General features: G+C 46.4%; 1 protein-coding gene across 1 annotated transcript in view; it reads left to right on the top strand.

The window, feature by feature from the left end:
• Positions 1 to 25,956, top strand: part of XYLT1 (xylosyltransferase 1) — a 306,853-nt gene that overhangs the window by 265,761 nt on the left and 15,136 nt on the right. Inside the window, exons 7-10 of the mRNA XM_082645213.1 lie at positions 9,410 to 9,626; positions 12,676 to 12,852; positions 13,389 to 13,651; positions 20,043 to 20,238. Of these exons, the coding sequence (XP_082501339.1) occupies positions 9,410 to 9,626; positions 12,676 to 12,852; positions 13,389 to 13,651; positions 20,043 to 20,238 (853 nt within the window). The remainder of the gene's footprint in view (positions 1 to 9,409; positions 9,627 to 12,675; positions 12,853 to 13,388; positions 13,652 to 20,042; positions 20,239 to 25,956) is intronic.

Raw genomic sequence — 25,956 nt, 5'->3', positions numbered from 1 at the left:
GGGTCCCAGCCCTCAGGCCAGAAGTGGCATAAACAAGTTTCTTCCTGTTCCCTGGTCTGGGGCCCACTTGCTAGAGGCGGCAGTCCCTCGCTGGGCACCAGCATGGCAGCTAAAGCAGCTTCAGCAGCTTCTTCTCTCTGACATTGAACTAATCTTCAGGCCCAAACCTCCCTTGATGTATAAATAGGCAATTGTTTAACCAAAAGTTGTCAGATCCATCGAGAGCCTGGCCAGGAACCTCCTCCAAGCAAATCTGCTTTCAGGAGGCCCTTTGGTGCCAACTTGCTTATCAGGAGAAGAGCTCTCTCCCCATCTGTTTCGTAGCACCATGATTGATGGGAGGAGGTAATTAATATCTCATCTCCAATGGGGAAAGCAGATTGCATTTCCCTCTTGCTTTTCTTAAACCCAACCGGTGAGTTTATCCCTGTTTGCATGTTCACTTTATTTAATCCAGTTATGGTAGCCATGTCAAAATAAAACTTAGCATCACACAGGCACCTATACAAAGCTGTGTACACAGACGCTCTCTGGGCCTCTGTATGAGTTTTGTTTTTTTTTTTTTTTTTTTTTTTTTTTGCGGTACGCGGGCCTCTCACTGTTGTGGCCTCTCCCGTTGCGGAGCACAGGCTCCGGACGCGCAGGCTCAGCGGCCATGGCTCACGGGCCTAGCCGCTCCGCGGCACGTGGGATCTTCCCGGACCGGGGCACGAACCCACGTCCCCTGCATCGGCAGGCAGACTCTCAACCACTGCGCCACCTGGGAAGCCCTCCGTATGAGTTTTGAGGTCAACTTTCAATCTTTTCTTTTTTCAAAACAATACATGTCAAAGTTGGACCAAAGGCTAGAAGGAAAATATGTGCAGTGTCATCTCTGAGACATAGAGCATGGTTCTTTATTTCCTTCTTTTCTTTCTTTTTGTGTTCCATGCCTTCTATGGAGGAACTGCATTACTTTTATAATAAGAACAGAAGGCAGTAGACATTGTTTTTAAATATGTGTGAAATAGGGAAAATCAGTTAGCCCTCAATGGACCTTTAAACTCTTAGAGGTGCAAGCTGATTTGGGCCCATGTGAAGAGCATGGGCCACCAAGCCTGGGATTCTCAGTTCCAGGATTTGGGCCCCTAGCTCTGCATTTCTGCTCAGGCTGGGTTTTTTTCCATTCCTGAATGTCAAAGCCAAGTCAGCTTTCTTTGCCCAGGGAATGTGTAATGATAGAGTTTACTGTGTGCCAGAGACTGGCCCAAATGCCTTAGAGATGTTAATTCTTTCAGTTTTCACAACAATCCCATGGTGTAAGTGCAGTCATTATCATGCCCATTTTCCAGATAGGGACACTGAGGCTAGAGAGATTAAACAACACACAGCTTGGGAATGGGGAAAGAGACTCAAACCCAGGCAGTCTGGCTCCAGAGTCTACATTCCTAGCCACTGTGCTATACCGTTTCCCTAGGTATGTTCATTGTGGAGTTTCCTGCCATGTCCAGGCCACATGTACTTATGGCTGATACATTCCTTCCACCAATCAGGTCAGAGTCTGCCTCTCCTGTGACTGGTCTCCTCTGGTGTGAGGTAGTGAAGCTGAGCTTCTCCCTGTAGCTTCCACTCCTACCACGTTAGCTTCTTTTCGTTCATTTGGGCTCTTGCACACACTATTTCTGTCTCCTCCAAAATTCTTCAGATGACTGATTCCTTCTCATCCTTCTTGTCAGTGCCACCTCCTCAGCAAAGTCTTCCCCAATAGTCTCCACTAATTAAGTTCCTGTCTCTTTATTTTGTCATTGCGCTCTAAGTTTTCCTGTATAACACTTATCACAAACACCTAATTACATATTCATGTGTTTTGTAGCTGTTTATGACTACTTACCTATTTATTAGAGTAGTGTTATAGTCCTGTAGCTAAGAGTGTGGAATCCAGAGCCTGACTGCTAAGGTTTGAATCCCTTCCTTGCCACTAACCAACTGTGTAGCCTTGGGAAAATTAGTTAACCTTTCTGTGTCTTTGTTCCTTCATTTGGAAAATGAACCCTCATAGGATTGTGATGAAGATTAAATGAGAGGTGCTTTGTGAGCACCTAGAGGGGTGGGATAGGGAGGGTGGGAGGGAGGGAGACGCAAGAGGCAAGAGATATGGAAACATATGTATACATATAGCTGATTCACTTTGGTATAAAGCAGAAACTAACACACCATTGTAAAGCAATTATACTCCAATAAAGATGTAAAAACAAACAAACAAACAAAAAACAAAAACAAAAGATTAAATGAGAGAATATATATTAAATACAAGGAACAGGACCTAGAAAGTAGCAAGTGCTCAATAAATGGTAAATATTATGGTTTTATCTTTCATCCTAGAAGAGAGAGGATAGGGATGATGTCTGTCTTCTTCACAACCATATTCTCAGCACAGAGACTTGGAGAGTTGCTGAATGAGCAAATACCCCAAGCCCCTTTTCTCTTCCAACTACTGCAGAGTTGGGGCCTGACAGTTGACTCCAGCCCAGCTTGGGAAGGGGCATAACCCACACTGGACATGTGAGAAAGGGCTAGCGGAGCCCCTGTGGAGCTGCCAAACTAGGAACCCAGTGACCTGAATCCTCACCGACTTGTGCCTTGGAAAGATGGGAGGGTTTTGTATTTGTGGTTCTCAGACAGAATCAGGGTGCCCGTGTTGCTTGTCACCCTCTACCACCACAGCCATGGGCATTGCTGAACTAAAATAATTGCAGGAGATGGGTGCACTATGAGGGCTTGGGCTTCTGTCCTTGGTGCTGAAAAGGCATTGCTTCTCAGAGCCTAAAGGGTTTCTCCTTAGCTGTGGAGGTGCCCTACACATGCCTGTCTACCAAATCCCAGAACAGAGAAGAGGAGAGGTAGAAGTTTTAATTTTCTGGCTTGATGAGGGAAGAAGTTAAGTATCTTGGTAAACACTTATTAAGCACTTACTAAGTGCCAAGCACTACGCTAAGCCCTCTCCATATATAATATAATCTCACTTAAACTCTCTGAGGCAGATATTATGACAATCACCAGTTTCCATGTAAGAAGCTGAGGCATCCGTGTTCAGGTCACCCAAGGTTAGTGGCAAATCCAGGACTTGTTCCAAATATTCTGGCTCCAGAGCCCAAAGTTTGGCCCCTGTGTGGTATGGCTGTTTTGTGTGAGTCCATTCACATAGCTGGCTGATTTCATACATTGTGTTTTCATGCTTTGTTCCATGATTTTATTTTTAAACTAAAATGCTTAGGTTGTACTTAGGCTAAAGGAGTAATCTGGGTTCAGTGGGAGATCACTGGAGAGAGAAATAGAAGAAGAGAAAATATTTTTCTAGGCTGTGTGACTTCAGATGACTTTGGATCACACATCCTTTCTGAGTCTCAGTGTGTTGGGGTTTTTTATCTATAAAATTAGTTATATTAGCTGATTGCTGAGATTCCTTCTTGCTCAAACATGCTGTAAAATCTGAGGGGCAGTGTTCTTCCTTTCAGAATTCATTACAGGACAAGACAGTTCTGGAATAATTCCACACTTGATGAATATACCGAGATTGTAGCCAGGGAATTAACTGAATTGAGAGACTTCTTCATTGTCTGCCCTTTCTGAGGCCATTTCCAAAGGCTACAGATACTTTCTTAACTGACCTCTTCTCCCATGGGGGAGATTCAGGACCCCTTGCCATCCTCCATCTGATTTCCTCTGATGCTCAACTGAGTAGATTTGGTCCTTGTGACATCCTAGTAGAAGCATATTTAGCTCTGACTTTGTCCCATATTGTGGCAGTGGAGAAAAATCTCAGGGAGGCAAACCATCCCTGAGAGCCCAGGAGGTAAAACCAAATGCAAGCGATACCATGTTTGCCCTTAAGTAACTTATTCTGAAGACAGAGCCCTTGTGAGGTCTGGCTGAAAGCCTCTTCCATTTTGTCTTGGTTCACTCATTTCTGGGCATTGTCTTTTTGAGGAAATAGAAGTTCTCAGATCCTTCCTTTGGGTCCTTTTGGAGGGACCCTGGCGAATTGAAATGAAGAATGGCAGAGTAGTTAAGCATTTGCATTGGATTCATCCAGACCTGGATTCATGTCTAGGCCTGTTAGCTGCGTGACTTTGGAGAAATTACTTAACCTTCCTGTGATTCAGTTCCTTTGTCTGTCGAATGTGTGTTAGAAAAATCTGATACCTGGCTAACTAATGACAGCTACTTCCTGACTGCCTGACAGACATGGCTGTTATTTTTCCCTTTATTCATTCACTCAACAAATATTTATTGGGCACTAGCTGTATGTTAGGCACTGTAGTAGAATACAGAAGTGATCAAAAATAGACAAAAATCTCTGCCCTCTTGGGGCTTACATCCAGTAGTAGAAATAGGCAATAAACTAATAAATACCCTGTATATTATATTAGAAAGTGAAAAGTGCTATGGAGAAAAATAAAACACCAAAGGAGGATTGGGGAGGGATGGTATCTCTATGAAAAAAAGAACTGATGGTTGGGTCAGCCCATTGCTTGGGTGAAGAGTGCTTACTTTGCAAGGACCTTTGTAGACATCACCCATCACAATTTTGCAGCTGATTTGGAAACTTGTCGGGACAGGTGTCATGGAGCTCATCCTACAGGTGAGGAAACTGGCATTCAGAGAAGTTAAGCCAGCCCCACTTCTCAGTGAAAGCAGACAGCCTTGGTACCAGACCCTCTTCATGTCTGCTCTTCTATGGTGTCACCTGTTGACCCCAGTTGTACCAGGTAACCAGGTCAACTGGAAACAAAACTGAAGGGAGGTCAGCATCGTTGGTCACCTTCTGTGAATTGGGCCCATTGCTGCAAATCTTCCCTCCATTCCTCAGGTGAGAGAGCCGTGCACCTTTTCCTGGTGAGCCAGCATTAATGACAAGACTCACCCAGGTGTTCACAAACTTACTATGGTTTCCAACTTTTACCTTTTCAAGTTATAGTAAATCCACGGGGAAGAATAAAAAGCAAATCACTGTTGAAACAGCTGATTCTTTTCGCCTGCTAGATACCCAGACTCTGGGTGTCTGCCACCTTCTCCGAGTCCAGACCTAAGTTCCTGGTAGCCCCTTTCTGATACCTAGGCAATCTGTGGTCTCTATTTACTCATAATTAACCAAAGCATGTGTTTGCCGCTTATCAGTTTTTGAAGGCAGTAAATACAGCAGCCAATCTCCCAACCCCGTGAATATTTCATTTTGGAGATTACTGCATAAATATTGTATTTGGATATTGCGGTCCGGGACATCACATTAAAATTGCAAGATGATGCTGTTATCCCATCTAATGGAACATGAAATTAAAAAGCTGGTCCACGGAAAGAAACATTTTGCAAGTCGTCCCACCTGTATTTCTTCTCTCTCTCTCTCTTATTCTCGGTTGGTCTTGATTACCATGTAAGTTTTGATATAGAGTATCTAAAATTTGAAGTTTTAAACACAGTTAAGTGTGCCCACTGGACATTATCATATAATTGGCACCAGCCAGAGTCGAGGTAGGATTTTATTTCCTCAGACTTGGCGGCTTCCTTCAGTGGGTCATTTAGAGCCAAGTTTGGTGTCAGTGAGTGCTATGGTGAGTGTATTGAAAACCCTTCACCAGGTCGCTCCCCAGAGAGGACATGGCTTTGCTAATGAACTTGGATTTGGCACTAGGAAAGGTGTGTTAGGGAAAGAACAGGACCAGGGACGCTGGACACGTGGGTCTTCTGGTTGGCTTCTGCCCTTGTTTGTATCCTCAGAAAAGTTGTCAGCCTTCTTTGGGCTCCCATGCATCCGTCTAATGCTTGCCCCACACCTCTTCCTGAGTATAACAGAGGGACTTAGAGAATGTCACAGCTGGAAAGTACCCTAGAGATTACCTAACCCAGCGTTATTATGACTGGTGGTCTGTGGGCTGGATTCAGCCTAGGGATATGTCTTATTTAGCCAGAAATGCTTTTTTTAAGGGATTTGAGTGCTTTTCAGAAAATGCAGTCTCTACGTCTTTGCTAACTCCACCTACCCTGTTATCTTATACTAAGCCCACCTCACAAACTTATATTATTTGTCTGACCCCTGTAGACATTTAATTTTATAACCTAGACCTAGCCCAACTTTGTCAGTTTCCCATGGGGGAAACTGAGTCAAGGTCATCATTTTCCAAATTCACCCAGCTGGTTACTGGTAGAGCCACACTGCAATGTAGATGAAAAGCACATTTTAGCAGAATTAAGTCCGTTCACCACCAGCATCATTGTTGTCACCATTTTTATTACACTAGCATCAGTTTGGTTAAGAATTAAATATATTACACCATCGTGCTCAGTGAGTGACCAATGTCAAGAAGCAGGTCCTCTATTTACGCAGAAGAAAGTGTTAGGGATGTGGGTTTATTAGTGAGGTTTCAGGCAGTTCCCTTTGGTGGATTTGTGGGAGGCCCAATGGGAGAGATTCTTTGTAGAATTCAGCATGACCAACAGGGTGGAACTATCTCCAGCTTCTATGCCCTGACGTCTGGTCATCACCATAGACCTTTCCTGAGCAGATGCCTTGTACTCTTCCAGGACCTGTAAGGTAGGCAGAAAGGAGGAAGCCAAGATCAGTTCTAGTGAGCACAGCATCTACCTCGGAGGAGACAGGTAACTCTAATGTGAAGACAGAGATGAGGTCTGCCATGGAGGCACAAAGACCTCTAGACACACAGTGGGGGATGCAGCCTGCTCTAGTGGAAGAGGTGGCATTAATGTGCCACAGCCATGGCTACCTGCCCTATCTGGAGCCTAAGAACATTTGCATTCATCACGGTAACGATAAAGGGGAAATCATTCAGGAATGTATTAGTCAGCACTTTTTCAATTGCAAGTGACAGAATCCCATCTTAAAATGCCTTAAGCACTTTACTGTCAAGTCTGGGGGTGAATCAGGTATAGCAAGATCCAGGGTCTCAAGCAAAGTCATCAAGGCTTTGTCTGTCTGTCTCTCCCCCTCCCTTACTTCCTCTCTCCCTTCCTCCCATTCTCCGTCTCTCTCTTTTTGTCTTCTCTTCTATGTTACCTTCATGATCAGACAACCTCTATACTCATGGTGACAAGATGGCTGTCAGCAGCCCTCAGCTTACATTCTTCCAGAAAAAATTCCCCTAGAAAAGTCCTCCTTCCTAGTATTTCCAGCAAAAATCCAGAACCTAGTCTCAGACTCAGCTTGAGTTGCTTACCCATCCATGAAGCAATTATGGCAGCCAAGCAGGTGGAATACTCTGATTGACCAGGCTGAGTTGTGTTCCCACCCCTGGTGCTGGGGGTGAGACAAACCAAGTGAACTGAGAGTTGAGGGTGAGCAACTGTCCAAAATAAAATCAAGGTGTGGTTCCCAGAGAATGGATGCTGGGCAGACAGAAACAAGGGAATGAAGCCCCATTATTTGCTACAATGTGGAGGAACCCTGAAAACACGAAGCTAAGTGGAAGAGACTACAACTTGTGTGATTCTATCTATAAGAAATATCCAGAACAGGTAAATCCCTAGATGGATTGCCAGGGACTGGAGGGAAGGGGGAATGGGAAGTAACTGCTGATGAGGATGGGGGTCTCCTTTGGGGGTGACAAAATATTTTGAAAGTAGAGATGACGATTGCACAACATTGTGAATGAACGAATGCCATTGAATTGTATGCTTTAAAATGGTTGATTTCATGTTGTATGAGCTGGAGGGGCAGCAAGATCCCTGGGTGGGGAGACCTGTAGACTATAAACTCCCAACGAGATAACCAGCTCCTGAGGAGCAGGGACCATCCTCACTTCTCCTTGCCTCCCACCAAGGCCAGCACATGCCTGGCACATAGTAGGTGCGAAATTAACGCTAACTGCAAATGAACTGAGAGTTTTGGCCAGAGAGCTTGGCCCCAGTTCTGTCTACCCTCCCAACACACCCACCTTACCAGCTCTTTGACCTTTGATTTCTGCATCTACAAATTAGGAAATGCCAATTCCACCCTGCCTGGCTAGCAGAATCCCAAGTGTGTGTGTGTGTGTGTGTGTGTGTGTGTGTGTGTGTGTGTGTGTGTGTGTGTGTGTGTGTGTGTGTGTGTGTGTGTGTGTGTGTGTGTGTGTGTGTGTGTGTGTCCTAGAGCAGGAGTTATTAATCTGAGGTTCATGGATAGAATTCAGGGGTCTATGACTTTGAATAGGAAGAAAATGATCTTAATTTTCACTAAACTCTAACTGAAATCTAGCTAAATGTAGGCAAAATGTAGGGTAACAAACCACCACAGTATTAGCAGTTACTGTTAGGAATCACATTTTATTTTTTTTGGCCATGCCACGTGACATATTGGATCTTCGTTCCCTAACCAGGGATCAAACACATGCCCCCTGCATTGAAAGCGTGGAGTCTTAACCACTGAACCGCCAGGAAAGGCCCAGGAATCACATATTTTCAAATCGCATTATAATTGATGCAACCACTTCTAAATGTCATATATGCTCACCTCTTCTTCAAAATTACAGTAGTTTTTAGACCTACGACAAGACCTTGTTATTAAATGTGTTACAAAGGAAACACATGTAATTATCATAAATGTGGTGTTTTAAAAAATATTTTGTAATACTCATTTTAATGTGTGAATCAAGAATCATGTGAATTACTATATCATCACTTTGGTATTTTTGAAAATATTTTGTAACCCTGTGTATTTTTGTTGTATGCATTTAAAAGCATTATTCTGCAATGGGATAAATTGGGAGTATGGGATTAACAGATACACACTGCTATATATAAAATAGATGAACAACAAGGATTTACTGTGTAGCACAGGGAACTATATCAATATACTGTAATAAGCTATAAAGGAAAAGAATCTGAAATATATATATGTGTGTGTATATATATATATGTGTGTGTGTATATATATATATATATATATATATATATATGAATCACTTTGCTGTAACCTGAAACTAACACTATATTGTAAGTCAACTATACTTAATTTACTAATTAATTTTTTAAAAATAATTAAAAAAATAAAAGCATTATTCTGAGATGAGGGTCCATAGGCTGTATTCACCAAACTGCCAAGGCATCCATGGCATGAAAAGGTGATTTCAAAAGTTCTCTAAAGAGGAAGCAGATGTAGCAGATGATCATTGCCATCTAATTGTGCTGGGTGGGCAAGTCTCCTTCTAAGCTTCTGTGTCCTCATCTGTAAAATGGGCATAATAATAGTACCTACCTCATAGGGTTATAGACACCAGCCTCGCTTGTGAAGATCAAGTGAAAAACTACACACAGAGCCCCTAGCTCAGTCCCTAGCACACAACAAGTACTCAATAAATGCCTTTATTGCCAAGACTGTGCCATTTCATTTGGACTCTAGGTGGCGCTCTTTCAGGGCTAAGCACTACTTTGTCTTGCCCAGGTTCATCCGGAAACAGGGCCTGGACCGGCTCTTTCTGGAGTGTGATGCCCACATGTGGCGCCTGGGGGACCGGCGGATCCCAGAGGGCATTGCTGTGGATGGCGGCTCAGATTGGTTCCTGCTAAACCGGAAGTTTGTTGAGTATGTGACGTTCTCCACAGACGATCTGGTGACCAAAATGAAGCAATTCTACTCCTACACCCTGCTTCCTGCAGAGGTGAGTATCCAGGAGAAAATCCCTGAGGAAGGTAGGGGTTGGCTCTAGCCTTTGGAGCAAAGTGGATGCTGAATTTTTGCTGAATTTTTGGCAAAGCCACACAGGGTTCAATACGCTGTCCTCCAAACATCCAGAGGAAGATGGGGAACTGTATTGGCTACCAGGGACCTTACTGTCACAGCAGGGCCCCTGGTCCCCTCCAGTCTACATGGAGGTTGTATGGAGTAGATGCACAATGCTGCCACCAGCAATCTAGACAACATCTTTAAAGATGTAAAGTAAAAAAGGCAGTTCTTCCTCAAGACACTTGGCTCCCATTGGTCGTAAAACCATCACCATATACTGATTTTGTTAGAACAAGACACTTTATTGCCATTTTTCAGAAAACTGTTATTTATATAAATACAAAGCTCTCATACCTACAATAACAATGGCGCCCCCTAGAATTGTGCAGTGTGTAACCTGCATAACTGTATATGCTGGCTTTTTCAGGAAACACCCACATCAACTTTTGACAGATCCTCCACATTTACCAATCCTGTAATAACTTTTCAACCCAAGAATTCCTTTTCTAATTTTGAATAGTATTCTATCATTCCCTGACAGACAGTAGTTTTGGCCTCATCAGTCACACCAGAAATTCCAGTGATCCCAAAGCCAGGGCTTCTGTTGGGTTTGCACTAGCCCCCTGCATTGACAGTCACTGTGTCCAAATGCTTGGGATTCGGCATTTCCTGTCGGCTTTTGGAAGTATTTGAAAAGCTCTGGGAAGTCTTTCCCCACTTTTCAGACCTCAGGATGGGAAACTGTCTTAGTTCAGGGTGCTAAAACAAAATACAATAAAATGGATGTACTTATTATAGTTGTGGAGGCTGGAAGTCCTTGATCAGGGTGCCAGCATGGTCAGGTGAGATCCCTCTTCTGGGTTGCAGGCTGACTACTGACAGTCCTTGCTGTGTCCTCACATGACAGAAGGGGTGAGGGTCCCCTTTATAAGGGCACTAATCCCATTCATGAGGACCCCACCCTCATGACTTAATCACCTCCCAAAGGCACCACCTCCTCACACTGTCACATTGGGGGTTAGGATTTCAAACTATGAATTTTGGGGGGACACAAACATTCAGCCTATTTCAGAAGTCCTATTGTGTAAGATTGCAGGGTATTCTGAAACAGCCCCAGCCCCATCTGGAAATGGGTAGGGACTCAGTGCTGAAGTGTTGCCCATGACGTGCCAGCAGCCTTCTTATCAGACCTGGACAGAGATTCTAGATTAGCTCCCTGACCTCCAATTCACTTTCACCCTAATTTCCAACTTCAGAAAATTCCAGAGCTGGTTCTGTTTCTATTGTGCCTGCAACACCTCCCATGAATGGCCCACCATTCCTGGCTGTGCCCCATCTCTGGACCACTCAGATTGTGTGTTTCTAGGCCAGACAAGACAATGCAACTCATCTGATGGTTTCCACATCCCTCACCGACATCTGGGGCAAGGGCAAGCTCTGAGTAAGGCTGACTGCCCACTTCAATCCTGAGGGATGATGGGCTTGTCATCACTGGGCCAGGTTTTGCTATTCTGCACACACGTTAAGTAATCAGCTTTTAATCCTATTTCAGCGAAAATCACCTTTTCTATCAATTCTGATAACCTCCTCATCCATTATCTTACAGGGAATTTCTGTATCATTACAAAAGGACACAGGGCAATTGATAATTGGGTACTTTCCCTCACTGCTTGATGGAGAATATGTGCCTCTGTGGGCTTGTAGACGATTCAAGCTTAAAATGCAGGTTCACAGGCATGTCATTTAACATCATCAGAAGGGCAGCTGGGGTGTGGATAGAGCCTCCTTTTGTCCACTCACCCATTGAGAAGAGACTGTTTGGGGCTTTGGCTCTTTAGTCAAGGTGCCCATCCCAATGCTGGTTCTCTCTGTCCCAACCATCCCCCACTTCCCAGCGCACACAGGCACTTTATACTCCAGCGTCCCTGTTAGATCCCACCTCCTCCATCCCAGCCTTTCTGTCCTGCCCTTCTCCCAGACCACCTCCAGGGGACCAGTTTAGAAGAAATCTGAAGGCTGTGCCATGAATTTGTAACAGGAAGACACGTGTTCCCCAACAGCTTTCCCTAGGAAGCAGAGAGCAGGGGAAAACCTATCTGCCTGGTATCTGAGGTTGTTATAAAACAGTTGTCCAAATAGAAGTCACACTCTCTCTCTCTCTCTCTCTCTCTCTCTCTCTCTCTCTCTCTCTCCCCCTCTCCCCCTCTCCCTCCCACACACACACACACACCCCATCTCTCTCTCTTTTAGCAGCTCCAACCATGTGTCTCTTCTCTGATCTCTCTTTTCACTCTCAGCATTGCCTCTTTCTTGGATTCCTAGGAGAGGTTGACCAAGCCTCAGGAATAGGGGGAGATTACGGCGCCTGGTTCAGCACCACGGACAGTGGGAAGCCCAATGGACCCCCACCTCCTCCCCTCCCAGTGTTGTAGTCGCTACTCCAGTGACTAGGGCAGGAGGGCATCTGTGATTCTGGCCTCCCTCTCCCAGGAGTGAAATTCCAGAGCTTCAGTCTTTGTTTTCAAGATATCTCAGACCTGAGTCTCTTTGGTTTCAGGTCTAACTATTTGCAAAATCAAGAGCCCTTTTGGCCCAGGGTTTTCTAGAAACTTGTCCCAGTGTTTTTCTCCGGTCCCCATGTGTTGACATACCCTAAGGGAATTTCTCTCTCTCTGCTGAGCGGACAGAGGATGTCCTGGGTGATAAGAGATGTCTTGAAATCAGTTTCTAGGCTGCTGGGGAGAGACATCTTAGAGAAACACTCAGAGCAGTAACTTCTAAGCAGCATTAAGCCACCCTGGACAAAACCTCCAGGGTGTACCCTTGGTTGGCCTGGACTGGCACTGACCCCATTTGCAGGGAGAACAGCTGAGTCTCCAGGAGAGTCCCTTCACTGTCAGGTGGCCCTCGGGAAGGACCCCTCACCCCAGCCCACTCGAGGGAGGCTGGACGAGGTCTCAGGTTGGCCCCTCTCTGCCCCGCAGTCCTTCTTCCACACGGTCCTGGAGAACAGTCCCCACTGCGACACCATGGTGGACAACAACCTGCGCATCACCAACTGGAACCGAAAGCTGGGCTGCAAGTGCCAGTACAAGCACATCGTGGACTGGTGCGGCTGCTCCCCCAACGACTTCAAGCCACAGGACTTTCACCGCTTCCAGGTGAGCCGCGCCTTCCAGCCAGCGTCTGCAGGCATCCGAGGCAGCCCTGCAGGTCATTGGATTCTGCACTTTCCAACCCTGGTTCTTTTTTTGTGTGTGTGTGGTACGCGGGCCTCTCACTGTTGTGGCCTCTCCCGTTGCGGAGCACAGGCTCCTGACGCGCAGGCTCAGCGGCCATGGCTCACGGGCCCAGCCGCTCTGCGGCATGTGGGCTCTTCCCAGACCGGGGCATGAACCCGTGTCCCCTGCATCAGCAGGCGGACTGTCAACCACTGCGCCACCAGGGAATCCCCTATTTCACAGATATTTAAATGATGCTTACTACATGTCCATCATTGCTTCACATGCTTTACAAATGTTAACTCATTCAATCCTAACACCCTTTTTACAGATGAGGAAACTGAGAACAGAGAGGGCCGTAAGTGTCAGAGCTGGGATGTGGATCCAGGCAGGCTGGCTGCAGAGCCTGGCTCCTAAATACCCACCTACCCTCATCCCCACTTGCTGACATTGTTCTTTTTATTTCACGAGCGCAGCAGACAGCCCGGCCCACCTTCTTTGCCCGCAAGTTCGAAGCCGTGGTGAATCAGGAAATCATTGGGCAGCTGGACTATTACCTGTATGGGAACTACCCCGCGGGCACCCCGGGCCTCCGCGCGTACTGGGAGAATGTCTACGATGAGCCTGACGGTATCCACAGCCTGAGCGACGTGACACTGACCTTGTATCATTCCTTCTCCCGCCTGGGCCTCCGCCGGGCGGAGCTGTTGCTGCACGATGCCGGGGAGAACAGCTGCAGGTGAGCCGGGGAGCAGGGGGACCAGGGACGAGGGACCGTCCTCCTCTGTAGGGGCTGCATCTCCACCCAAGCTTCTCCCTAAAATCATCCACGCAGACATCCCAGCGTTCAGAGCATTTCCTGTCTAAGCCTTCGTCACCCTTTAACCTTCCCAGGATAGCAGATCTAATATTTACCTAATTATTTCCTTTCTGTGGACTCATTCTTTGTGCTAAATATATGTATTTTAGAAGGAAGCTTTATGTCACCGTGTTAGATAGTTATGTTTGTTTTACATGGAAAGTAATCATGAAAATACAGAACTTTTTTTTTTACTTTTTATTATGGAAAATGTCAGATAATACACCAAATAGAGAGAACAGTGTAACCCCATCTCTCGTCACCAGCTCTAGCAATTACCAGCTCCCGGCCAATGCGTTTTCATGTGTGCCTTCACTCACCTTCCCCGCGTCCCAGATCAGTTTGATTGAAGCAAATCCCGGACATATTTTGTCTCTGAAAATTGACTCCTTTTTAAAACGTAACCATACTATCATTGTTACACCTAAAAACATAACCAAAAACATCACAAAAAGGCAGAACTATTATTTAAAATGTTCATGTACCCTTTAGAATCATCTCACCTACCACTAGTGGGTACCAGTTGACACTTCAGGAAAGAATGTTCTAGAGTATATGAATAGAAGACGGAAGGTGGGAAAACGATTCAACTTAACCCCATCTCTCCCCTGCCTTTCCCTAAGCCAATCAACCCTTCTCATTTTGTGTACCTTCTCTTCCATTCTCTAGCAATGTACATTGCAGATATTTCCATAATGACAGCAAGGATTTGGTATCCTGCTTCTTTCGCTCGGCATTATAATACCAGCCCGTCCTCTCCTTGCTGCTCTGCAGCTTCCGTAAGGATAATGACCCTTTTTAATGCCACTAGTATTCCACTGAGTAGGAATTCCAGAGTTTGCTTAATTCAGCCCTTTCCTGTTGCTATTGTCAGTAATGGACCATTGTAAATAATGTTCTGATGAGTATCTTTTTGCAGAAAGCCTCTTTTTTCCCCCTTCTCTTTTCTGATTATTTCCTGAGGATGGGTTCCCAGAAGTGCCTCTAGCCACTCTCCTTCTCCTTCTTGTTCCGCCTCCCACCTTCCTCTTTAAACAACAAAGAAAAAAAATTTATTAATATCAGTCTTTCTCCACTGAGCCTTCTATGTGTCCCTCCCTGCCCCGCTCTTCCCTCTTCTCAAGAACAGAAGAAAGAGAGGAAAGGAACCATTTTGTTCCCTAAAACTCTGAAAACATGGGGCCCCATGCATGCAGGCCAGCTGGATTTCCACAGGGCTGCAACAGTTTTTCCCTCAGCCTTCCTTCTCCTCTCCCTGCAGGTTCTGATTTAGTTTAAAGGGAGACTAGAATGGGTTAGGAACCCAGGACCTGCCATTTGAACTCCACTCTACTTACTAGCTATTGACCTTGGACAAGTCATGAACCTCTCTGAGCCTCAGTTTTCTCATCTGTAAAATGGGAGTAATCATAAGCCTTACAGCATATGGTGTTGTGAGGTTTAAAGGGGATAATCCTCCAAAACTACCTTATGAGTTGTGTATTATTATTATTATTTTCCCCATTTTAACAGTATTTTACATATGAAGTGCTTGGTACATGTTTATGTTGTTGTTGGTATCTTAGTTGCCAATATTCTTAAACTGCCAAAAGCAGCCAATAGGGAGCCGGCTGTGTGAGCTACATGCTCCATCACTGGTTACATGAACTGTTCATCGCTCCCTCTGCGCTGTTCTTTGCTGACCGTCCCCACTGTCCCCACTCATTCTACCTTTTCCCAGTCTTCCAGGGTCATCTCAGGTGCCACATCCTCTGTGAAACTTGCTAAGAGCTCCCCTGATAGCCCACCCCGTGCCTCTCCTGAGCCCAAAGTAGCCTCCAACACTCCCACTGCACTTAGCAGCAGTGTCTTGGACCAAGGTCGTTGGTGAATGTCTTTTCCCCCTGCTAGTCCGGGGTTAGAATCCCTGGCCGAGGAACCACAGTATGCATCCCCAGTAGATGGCACAGTGCCTGATGCTTGGGAGGCAAATGCCGTTTAAGAGTACTTTTAATCCCAGGCTTCATAGCATTTATAAGGTAAATAATCTTATAGGAAATTTCAAAAGATTCCTCCAATTGATTTATAGTTGTTGGAATTTTCGCCTGGTATTTGTTTTGGGATTAAGCAAGCCATCAGGTTGCCTCAGGCCTGGAATCCTTTGGCTTCTACCACATTTTTTTTTAACATCTTTATTGGAGTATAATTGCTTTGCAATGGTGTGTTAGTTTCTGTTTTATAACAAAGTGAATCAGTTATACATATACATATGTTCCCATATCTCCTCCCTCTTGCGTCTCCCTCCCTCCCACCCTCCCTATCCCACCCATCCAGGTGGTCACAAAGCACCAAACTGATCTCCCTGTGCTATTATAATGGAACCATTGTGCCTTGCTGTGGGCAAAGCCTATATATTTATGAATATGAGCCTGCAAATAAATCAGGACAAAGGACCCTTGTCCCAAAAGGCAAAAAACAGTAAATTTCTACCCCTGGGCTATCTGGGGAAACAGCAAGTGAAAACTTTATTTCAGGAGTCTCATTTTCTCTGGGCATTTCATGCAAATTGTGTCTTTCTAGTCTATAGTATAACCTTTCATAAAAATTATGTTTATTGATTTTTTTCTCATTAGGTAATAACATTTGTTCATTGCAGAAAATCTCAAAATGGCAGTTTGAAAGTTTTCTTGTGAGCCCCATTCAGAGATAAGGATGTCAGTATTTTATTACATGTCCTCAAATTCAAATACCATCAGGGCCAGGCAGGAAGCATGTATCCTCAGCGCAGGGTGGGCTGACCTGTAAACCAGGGACCCCCGGGGCCCCGGTGCTGAACTCCAGCATATCCTTGCCCTCCGGCACATCCAGCACATTCCTTGTGGGAATGTACCCTTGGAGTTGCCAATCACATCTCCTGAGTTTTCAAGACAAATCAGAAATCCACAATTTTGTGTGAGCCTCCTAAATTTTTTAATACCCACCTCATTTAAATAAGAAGTAAAAACACCTTTGGGCCAAGTGAATGCACCTGAAGCATCCTTTAGGTTCTATTGTATTGCATCTGGCATCTCCTTACAACTCTCTTCTTAGTCTTAATTACTTAATTACCATATAGAGTCTAGAAGAGGTACCAGTGGGCTTTGTGTTCAGTCCTGGGTTACAGGTTCCCTAGATGTACCTTAGAAGCAAAGGGTTCAAGAGAAAATCCTTCTAGAATCTTCACTCAAACAGTAAGTATTGATTGAGCACCTACCATGTGGCAGGCTGTGTTAGGCACTGGGTGCTCAGCCATGACCCAGACAGACCAGGCCCCGAGCTCAAGGCCCTCCCCTTCTAGAGTGAAAGCAGGCAGTACCCCAGCTCACAGAAACAAGAACAAAAGACCTATAGAGAATGAAGAATGAAGATAAACTCAAGTAACAGCAGTGAGCTGGCGACTTAAGTTCAGTGGTCAAGGAAGGTCTCTCTGAGATGGTAACATTTAAGCAAAATAAGACAGAAACAACCATGCAACCATAAGAGGAAAAGAGCATCCCCAGCAGAGAGAATGTCCTATGCAAAGGCCCTTAGGTGAAAATGAGCTTAGCATGTTCAAGAATCCAAAATAAGGTCCACGTGGCTAGAAGGTGGTAGGTTGGGACGGAGGGAAACAATGAGGCTAGAGAAAGAGGTAGGAGTTTTAGACCAGGTAAGGAGTTTGGGTTTTACCCAAGTATAAGCAAAACCCCTTGCAGTATTTAAGGAAGGGACGATGCATATTGCTACTATGAGAATCAGTTATAGCAGACAAAAGTAGGAGGAAGACGAGTAAGGACGCTTCTGCAAAGGTCCAGCAAGACGTGATGTTGGCTTGGACCAAGATGCTGGCGGTGCATAGGACAGTAGAGGATGGATTCAGGTGGAGAAAACAGGATTTCTTGGAAGAAGATAAGGGAAAGCGAGCAACCCAAGATTAACTCCTAGATTTCTGGAGCACTTGACTATTGCTTGTTTGCCTGACCCCTTAGCAGCACCCCATACAACTGACCACCGCCTTCTGGAAACACTTTCTTCTTTTAACTCCCATGACAACAATCTCTCCTGCTTTTCTTCCACCTTCACTAGTCAAACACTGACAACCTTACAGAACAAACACTGACGACCTATTATTTACCTATTGCAGTAATGTCGTGTAACAAGCCCCAAATCAGTGCTTTGAAACGATAAGCATTTACAGAACCTTCAAGTTTGCAGGTGAGCTGAGCAGTTTTCCTGGGCTCAGCTGGCATCTCTCCTGCATCTGCAGCCAGCTGCAGGTCTTGGCTGGGAGTGGTTGGCGGATCTAGGATGGCTTCGGCTGGGATACCTGGGGTGGCTCGGCTCTGCTGAGTGTTTCATCCATCCACAGGCTAGTCTAGGCGTGCTCTCACGGTGATCACAGAAGAGCAAGAGAGGGAGTGGAGGGCTTCCCTGGTGGTGCAGTGGTTGAGAGTCCGCCTGCCGATGCAGGGGACATGAGTTCGTGCCCCGGTCCAGGAAGATCCCACATGCCGTGGAGTGGCTGGGCCCGTGGGCCATGGCCGCTGGGTCTGCGCGTCCAGAGCCTGTGCTCCGCAACGGGAGAGGCCACAACAGTGAGAGGCCTGTGTACCGGAAAAAAAAAAGAGAGAGAGAGGGAGTGGAAATGTGCAAGGCTACTTGGGGCCCTGGCTCAGAACTGGCATGATACCCCTTCCTCTTCTGGCCAAAGCAGATTTGAGATGGGGGAATAGACTCATCTCATCGGTGCAAGGAAACCTACAGAGTCACATGGGAAAGAGACAGGAGAGGCGACAAATTGCAGACATTAATGCAGGCGGTCCCCAGGACACTTTCACAATGCCATCTATGCTGTCCACAATCGTCACCAGCCACAAGGAGACATTTAAGTCTAAATTAACTAAAATTTAAAATGCAGTTCCTTGGTTACACCAGCCACATTTCAAGGGCTCAGTTGTCAGAAGTGGCTGAGGCTACTGAACTGAACTGCACAGATGCAGAACATTCCATCATGGCAGCGAGTTCTGCAGCACAGTCCAGACGGAGGGGTTTCTGCTTCCAAGGTCCAGACCAAAGTGGACTTGCGTGGGCCGGGAATGCCCAGCAAGCAGTCTGAAGACAGTGCAGGTTTTTCTTCTCAAAGCCCCGAAGGCATCTGATAACAAGGCAGTGATTTCAGGAGATGCGTAACACAGGAAGGCGGCTTCCCTAACTGTTATAATCAGACATAAAGACTTAAACTCCAGAGCAGGACCAGAGGAAAGGAAGGCTGAGAGGGACAGTGATTTGTGGAACGCTGTCATTAAGAAACCACAAGCACCCTCTAAGTACCGTGCACCTTACACGCTGCAGAAGCCGACAGCTTTTCATTTTACAAGTAGGAAGGACAAAGAGCTGGGCTCGTCCAGGCTCCTCCCTCCTTCTCTCTTCACTCCCCCCTCCTCTGGGCATCTCTGCTTAGCTTCCCTGCCCCTTTCAGCCAGAAGCCTTTGTGGATCAAAGGCATGCATCTTAAAACAAGCTACCTACTTGTGTATGTATGAATTTATCTCATTTTGGCAATAATTTTTAAGGACCATACCCAGTGCCACTGCTAAGGACAGTGAAGTGTAAATCAGTACAATGTTTCTGATAAACTTGGGCAGCAGACATCAAGAGCCCCTTGGAGGTTAGAGAGGAAAAGAAATATGTCACAATGACATTGTTTGCACACCATTGTCACTTCTCAGTACCTAGCACTGGAGGGTCAATGAATGTCTGTGAATTGACATCATCTATGGAAAGAAGCATCAAAAGTAGTCATTTTGGGCTTCCCTGGTGGCGCAGTGGTTGAGAGTCCGCTTGCCGATGCAGGGGACACGGGTTCATGCCCCGGTCTGGGAAGATCCCACATACCGCGGAGGGCTTGGCCTGTGAGCGATGGCTGCTGAGCCTGCGCATCTGGAGCCTGTGCTCCGCAACGGGAGAGGCCACAGCAGTGAGAGTCCCGCGTACCGCAAAAAAAAAAAAAAAAAAAAGTAGTCATTTTTATTTTCTTGATTGTACTTTCATACAGTCAGCATGTTTTACATTTATGATCAGTAAAAAGTTATTGTTAACAGTTACTGAGATCATAGAAACACAGGGAGCAGCTTTCAGGAATATAGTGAGCTCTGTATAAAATGGGGATTATTTTAAGGACAGGATCAGAGTGATGGGTGGGGAACCCCATTGTGATCCAACACATGTCCAGCCCTGACCCATGAGCTTGCATGAGCCTGTGCATGTTTTTCAGGTACTACCCAATGGGCCACCCAGCCTCTGTCCACCTCTACTTCCTTGCTGACCGTTTCCAGGGCTTTCTGATCAAGCATCATGCTACCAATCTGGCCGTGAGCAAACTCGAGACCCTAGAGACATGGGTGATGCCAAAGAAAGTCTTCAAGATCGCCAGCCCACCCAGCGATTTTGGGAGACTTCAGTTTTCTGAGGTAAGAGGCCAGAAACTATCACACGACGTCCCCTCTGGCCGTCCACTTGCTGGGTTCTGTTTCTGCTCTGACACTTGTAGTTGGAGCTGGAGGAGAAGAGGACTTGAAGAGGCCCAACGAGAAGCTGGCCCTGTGCCTGGAGAAGGTTCAGGGTGGTCAATGTCAGTGCACCAACCAACCTGAGCTTTGGTATATTTTTATAGTAGAACTTCTATTCCTTTTCATTTTTCACCCTAACCAGTGATTCCTCCTAAACCTATGTAATAAACCAGTAACAAATCAGTTTCCTAATGAAGTTGTGGCATGAGTCCCATCTTACAGATTGGAGAACTGAGGCCTATAGAGAGTCCGTGATTTTCTGGACCATAACTAGGAAGTGGAAGAGCTCAACATTGAATCCAGGTCTCTTAGGCCACAAATCCCATGCTTAATTGTGCTTTTGTTTCCCCAGTTCCTAACACAGGGTTTAACTGAAAGTAAGCACCAGATCAGTCATTGAATGGATGAGTGAATGGATGCATGCATGCATAGAGGGATGGACAGAGGTGTCAGTGGATGGACAGATGGTCTGATGCATGGATCCGTGGAATGCAGTTCCCACCTCCCCAGGACTGCAATGGCTTTTAGTTATTTTTCTGCCTGGGGAGATGGATTCATCTAACACCACCCTTGTAACATCAGCCCTACGTCGAGACCTGAAAGGCCCTACATGATCTGGCCTCTGTCTGCTTCTCCAGCCTCATCCAGGACCACTCTCCTTCCCGCTCACTCTTCTTGCATCTTTGTCAAACATGCCAAGTTTGGTCCTGCCTCGGGCTTGACACATGGTGGTCCTCCTTCCTAGAATACTGTCCCCAGATTTTCACCTTTTTTCTTGTTGTTGTTGTTCATTCTGATCTAAATCCAAATAGTGCACCTTCAGAGAAGCCTTCCGTGCCCACCCACTTATGCCACATTTCTACACCCAGCACATCCCTTTTTTTTTTTTTTTTTTTTTTGCGGTACACGGGCCTCTCACTGTTGTGGCCTCTCCTGTTGCAGAGCACAGGCTCCGGACGCGCAGGCTCAGCGGCCATGGCTCACGGGCCCAGCCGCTCCATGGCATGTGGGATCTTCCCGGACCGGGGCACGAACCCATGTCCCCTGCATCGGCAGGCGGACTCTCAACCACTGTGCCACCAGGGAAACCCCCCTATTTTATTTTTTTCTTAGCATTTACCATCTCAAATGATCTTGTTGATTTCTCTGATCACTTGGTGATTGTCTGCAAGAGAGCAGAGACTGCAGCACTGGCTCACTGCTGTACCCTCAGCACATACAAGAGTCCACAGCCTTCGTAGATGCTGAATAAGATTTCTGAATGAGTGAGTGTATGTGCTTGGGTAGTGATGCTGGCGGGAAGGGGAGACATGATCAAGCTTGGTGAGTGTTGCCCACACAAAACTCCAGCACCTGATTTCTAACTTCCCCACGTCAGCAAGAAGCTAAAGAGGTGATTCATTCCCAGAGTTCAACATTCCCAATGCGTTTGGCTGCTGAGTTAGGGATGAAGAATCCTGTTTTAGAATATGGAGAATCTTGAAGGTCAGGAGTGGGGTGGGAGGAAGTGTCTGAGTTGCTGGTCCTTTTCCAGTCCCTCTGGCCCCGCCTGGCCGACCTGTGCCCAACTGGATGGGCACTGAACAGGCATGGGTGGAAGTTTCTTGTTCAGCCACCATTTTCAGTTAAGGCTCCAAATGGATTGGCTGGATCCGAGCTGCCATGGGAGCTCACTCCATAAATTACTGGCATCAGGGGGCAGTTAGACGCTGTCCCAGTTGGATTCTGTGCTGGGGGCCCAAGAGGCCAATTGAAGACATTAATGTCCCATTAGGGAGATGGATGCCTGGTGGCTGGGCTCTCCCTGTTTATCAGCCTGCCAGTGGGTAACTGGGCACTTCTGGCAGTGATGGATGTTGACCACTCCGTGGCTAGTGATTTATGAGGGTTTCCACTACAGCTCTGGTGCCCTTGGTGTGGGAACCACCCTGATCTCTGGCAGAGTAACAGCATGTGATGCAGGGAACCCTGAAACTTGTATCTTGATTTTTTCTCCCTTAGTTTTAAGGCAAACAGTGTAAAATTGGACGAGAAGAGGGGAACGAACTTCAGGGCCTCTTTGCGAGCTACTGAGAACCTCCGTCGGGTCGGCACTGTCCCAAGGCTTTGCATAGGGCCTGGCTCATGGCAGGCGGCCAGTGTCATTGAATAGCTCCGATTTCTCCATCCCTGGGAGTCCCATGTTTGTGGCTTAGAGGAAAGATGCTCATTCCTTCGGCGGGCAGCCCCCACGTGCCTACAATACATGAGGTATGGGAGGGACAGTAGTGTACCAGACAGACCAGACCCTTGTTAGTGTGGAATTGAAGTCTAGTGGGGCACTCGGCCAGTGAGTGAGCAAATTAATGAACAAAAACGCTCCAGTTAAAGGCAAGTATTATAAAGAAAATAAAACTTCATTCATGTGGTTCCTGAGGACTTGAGAGGCTGGTAGGGACAGCTTTCTGTTACCAAACCAAACTTGGATCTGCTCGCCCAAGCACAGTAAAGCCAATCTACTGACACCGGGTTGTGGTGAAGGAAAGCACAGTGTTTATTCTAGGGCAACAAGCAAGGAGTCCAGGCAGCTAATGCTCAAAAGACGCAAATTCCCTGATGGTTTTTCTGGAAAGTTTTTTAAAGACAGGATGAGGGAGGGCGGTTGTTGGGTGCATCATCAGCTCATGGACATTCTTCTGATTGGCTGGTGGTGAGGTAATCAGGAGTCAACATCATAAACCTCCTGGTTGCAACCCATCTGGGGTCTAGTGCTTGTGGGCAGCATACAGTTAACTTCTTCCTCCTGGTGGGGATTTCAGTATCTGCAAAACAGCTCAAGGATATGGCTCAGGATATTATCTATAGCCCTTGAGGAGGAACTAAAAGGTCCTTGACTTTGTTTAATGACTAGACTATTATTATTTTGTCTCACTTGACTGTTTTCCTTTCTTTCTGAATTTTCTCACTTCTCTAATTAAATTTATTCTTTGGAACTCAAGGAAGGCCTAGGAGGCTAAAGTTTTTATTCCAGACAAGAGGCAGGTGGAGGACCTAGGAGGATCTGTCTGGAGAAGGCCCCATAGAGTCCTGCTGGGTTACATTTGATGGAACGATTCATTTGGGAAGGCTTTTCTAATGAGATAACTTTAGGGTTGAAACCTGTAAAAGAATCAATGGTGGGAAGACCTAGAACATTCTTGGATCTTCCAAGAGAAGAACATGCACAAAGGTCCTGAGGCTCCAGGAAGGAGCTTGGCATATTCAAGGAGCAGCAAGGCCAGTGTGGCCAGTGAGCAGGAGGAAGGTCTCAGGGGGGCCAGAGGACAGATCATGAGGGGTCTCGCGGGCCCTGGAAAGAAGTTTGAATTGCATTTTAGGTGCAGTGGGAAGGAAGCCTTGGTGACTTTGAAGCTGGGACCAGTATATTGAGCTTGAACTTCAACACGTACTTAAATTTGAGTAATTGACCACTTGGCAGTGAATGGCAGTGGACTTCCACAGTGAGGCCTGGTGAGAAGGTCTTGAGGGCCACAGATGATGTGACAGCAGTGGGGCTCCCTCTCGGGCAGCCCCACCTCCCCTCATGTTTGGAGACGGCAGCTGACTTCCTCCTCCTCTCCTAGATACAGGACACATTCAAGTTTCCCACTGTCAGCTGCTCCACAACTCTTCCACCTGGGTTATCTTGGTTTTAGAACTCAGACTTAGGAGACTTGTTCACCCCCATTTCACTGGGGGATCAAAAGATGATGTTCTGGACTGTCCCCCCACTCCCCTAACAGGTCATACATCCCTTCGGTAAGTAGGACCCCAAAGTGGTTTTGTGATCATTTATCCATTTGTCCATGTGCTCGGCCCCTAATCATTCATGACATACGTAGATAATGGATGGATTGATAGATAGAGATACTGAGCACCCACTGCGTGCTCAACACTCTTTTAGGCACTAGTGATATAGTAGTGAACAAGCCAGATGTAGTCCCTGCCCTCATGCAGTTGACAATTTGTTTTTTTTGTTTTATTGAAGTATATTTGATTTACAATGTTGCGTTAATTTCTTCTGTACAGCAAAGTGACTCAGTTACACACACACACACACATATATGTATATATTTTTCTTCACATGACAGTTTTGAGCTATGGAGAGAGACATGTAAATTAGAAGTTGTGATACTGCGCAAAACAGATAGATAGATAGATAGATAGATAGATAGATAGATAGATAGATAAAAAAGCTATGCTGGGCAAATGCTTAGACAAGCACATCGGGGGTGCCTGTAAGCAAGGAAGGCTTCCAGGTAGAGGTGACACCTGGGCTGAGAGCTAGATGATGAACTGGCCAGGAGGAGGGCGGGGAAGGAAGGAAGACTGAGCCCGAGAGAGGGCCGGGCGTGGACAGAAGATCAGGGGAGAGAGAGCCCTTCTGGCAGAGGCGCTGAGAGTGTTCCAGGGTGGCCTGGAGCAGGGGGGACTAGAGGGGAGGGAGAGGGATGGAGATGAAGCTGGAGTCGATCGTAAAGGACCAGACCTCGCAGGATAGGACAGGAGGAAAGACTGGACTCACGAACAGTGGGAAGGAGCTGGAAAGGATTGTGTGGATGGAGGTCGCAGGATCAGGTTTCTCTAGAACAATCTCTGACTTTGAGGCCTAGCTTGCATCCTGCCCACTCATTCATTTATTTCTTCAATAGACAGCGTTGTTTTCATTCCTCCTGTGTTTCAGCTGCTGTGCTAGGCCCCAGGGGTCCTCAGTAGGAGCCAGTACCTGGAGAGGGTGGCAGGGTGGCAGAACAGGCCAAGATCTCCCAAGGCTGGGAGGGACGGCTGCCTCTGTCCCAGCCTGACTCCCTCTGCTGCCCCTTAGGACAGCTCCTCAAGGCCAATCTTGGCCTAAAGATGGAAACCTGAAGCAGGTTGTGGGCCTGTGAACATGCACGTATTACAACCACCCCAGTAGGTGGTAGGCGCCCGGCACATATGTTTCATACGGATGTATGATGAATGAATGAGTGGGTGAGTGAGTGAATGGGAGGCAATATATAGAAGAGTGAATAAGAACCCAGACTCTGGGGTCAGACTTCCTGAGTCCCCCTCACTTATCAGAGCTAGTCATCAACTGCTCTGAACCTCAGTTTCCTCATGTGTGAAGTAAGGATAATGTCAAGGGTCCCCCCTCGGTGGAGTTGGGAATGTTAGCCAAATCGATGCACCCACCCACTTAGCAAGTAGGTCTGGCACCCCAGAAGCTCTTGGTAAATATTAGCCATGGAGCCCTGTGTCCTAGGTGTAGTAACTTGTGGCCCAAACAACGAGAAAGTAAACCAGCTCATGTTTGCACTGCACATGTGACGTCTACTCAGGGTGTAGACATGTTTAGCCACACCTGCACCCCAACCTGCACACACACACATCAGAGACGCTGCTCACGGAAGAACCACGGCAGCGTCCTTGTAGTGTGCTCTTCACCTGCTACCATGTACCCACACACTGTGTCTTCAGAACATTATATTAAACCTCCTGGGGGAGAGAAGAGCCCCTAATTTAATCTGACTTGAAATAGTATCAAAGCTCAGTATCAGGGATCTATGTGGTTAATTCATTTTTTGCGAAGTCATTCACACATTCATTTGACAGGTGATT

Source organism: Mesoplodon mirus (genome assembly GCF_964341445.2).
Source record: "Mesoplodon mirus genome assembly, chromosome: 15".
Classification (NCBI taxonomy): Eukaryota; Metazoa; Chordata; class Mammalia; order Artiodactyla; family Ziphiidae; genus Mesoplodon; species Mesoplodon mirus.
This window is presented reverse-complemented; position numbering and strand designations above follow the sequence as displayed.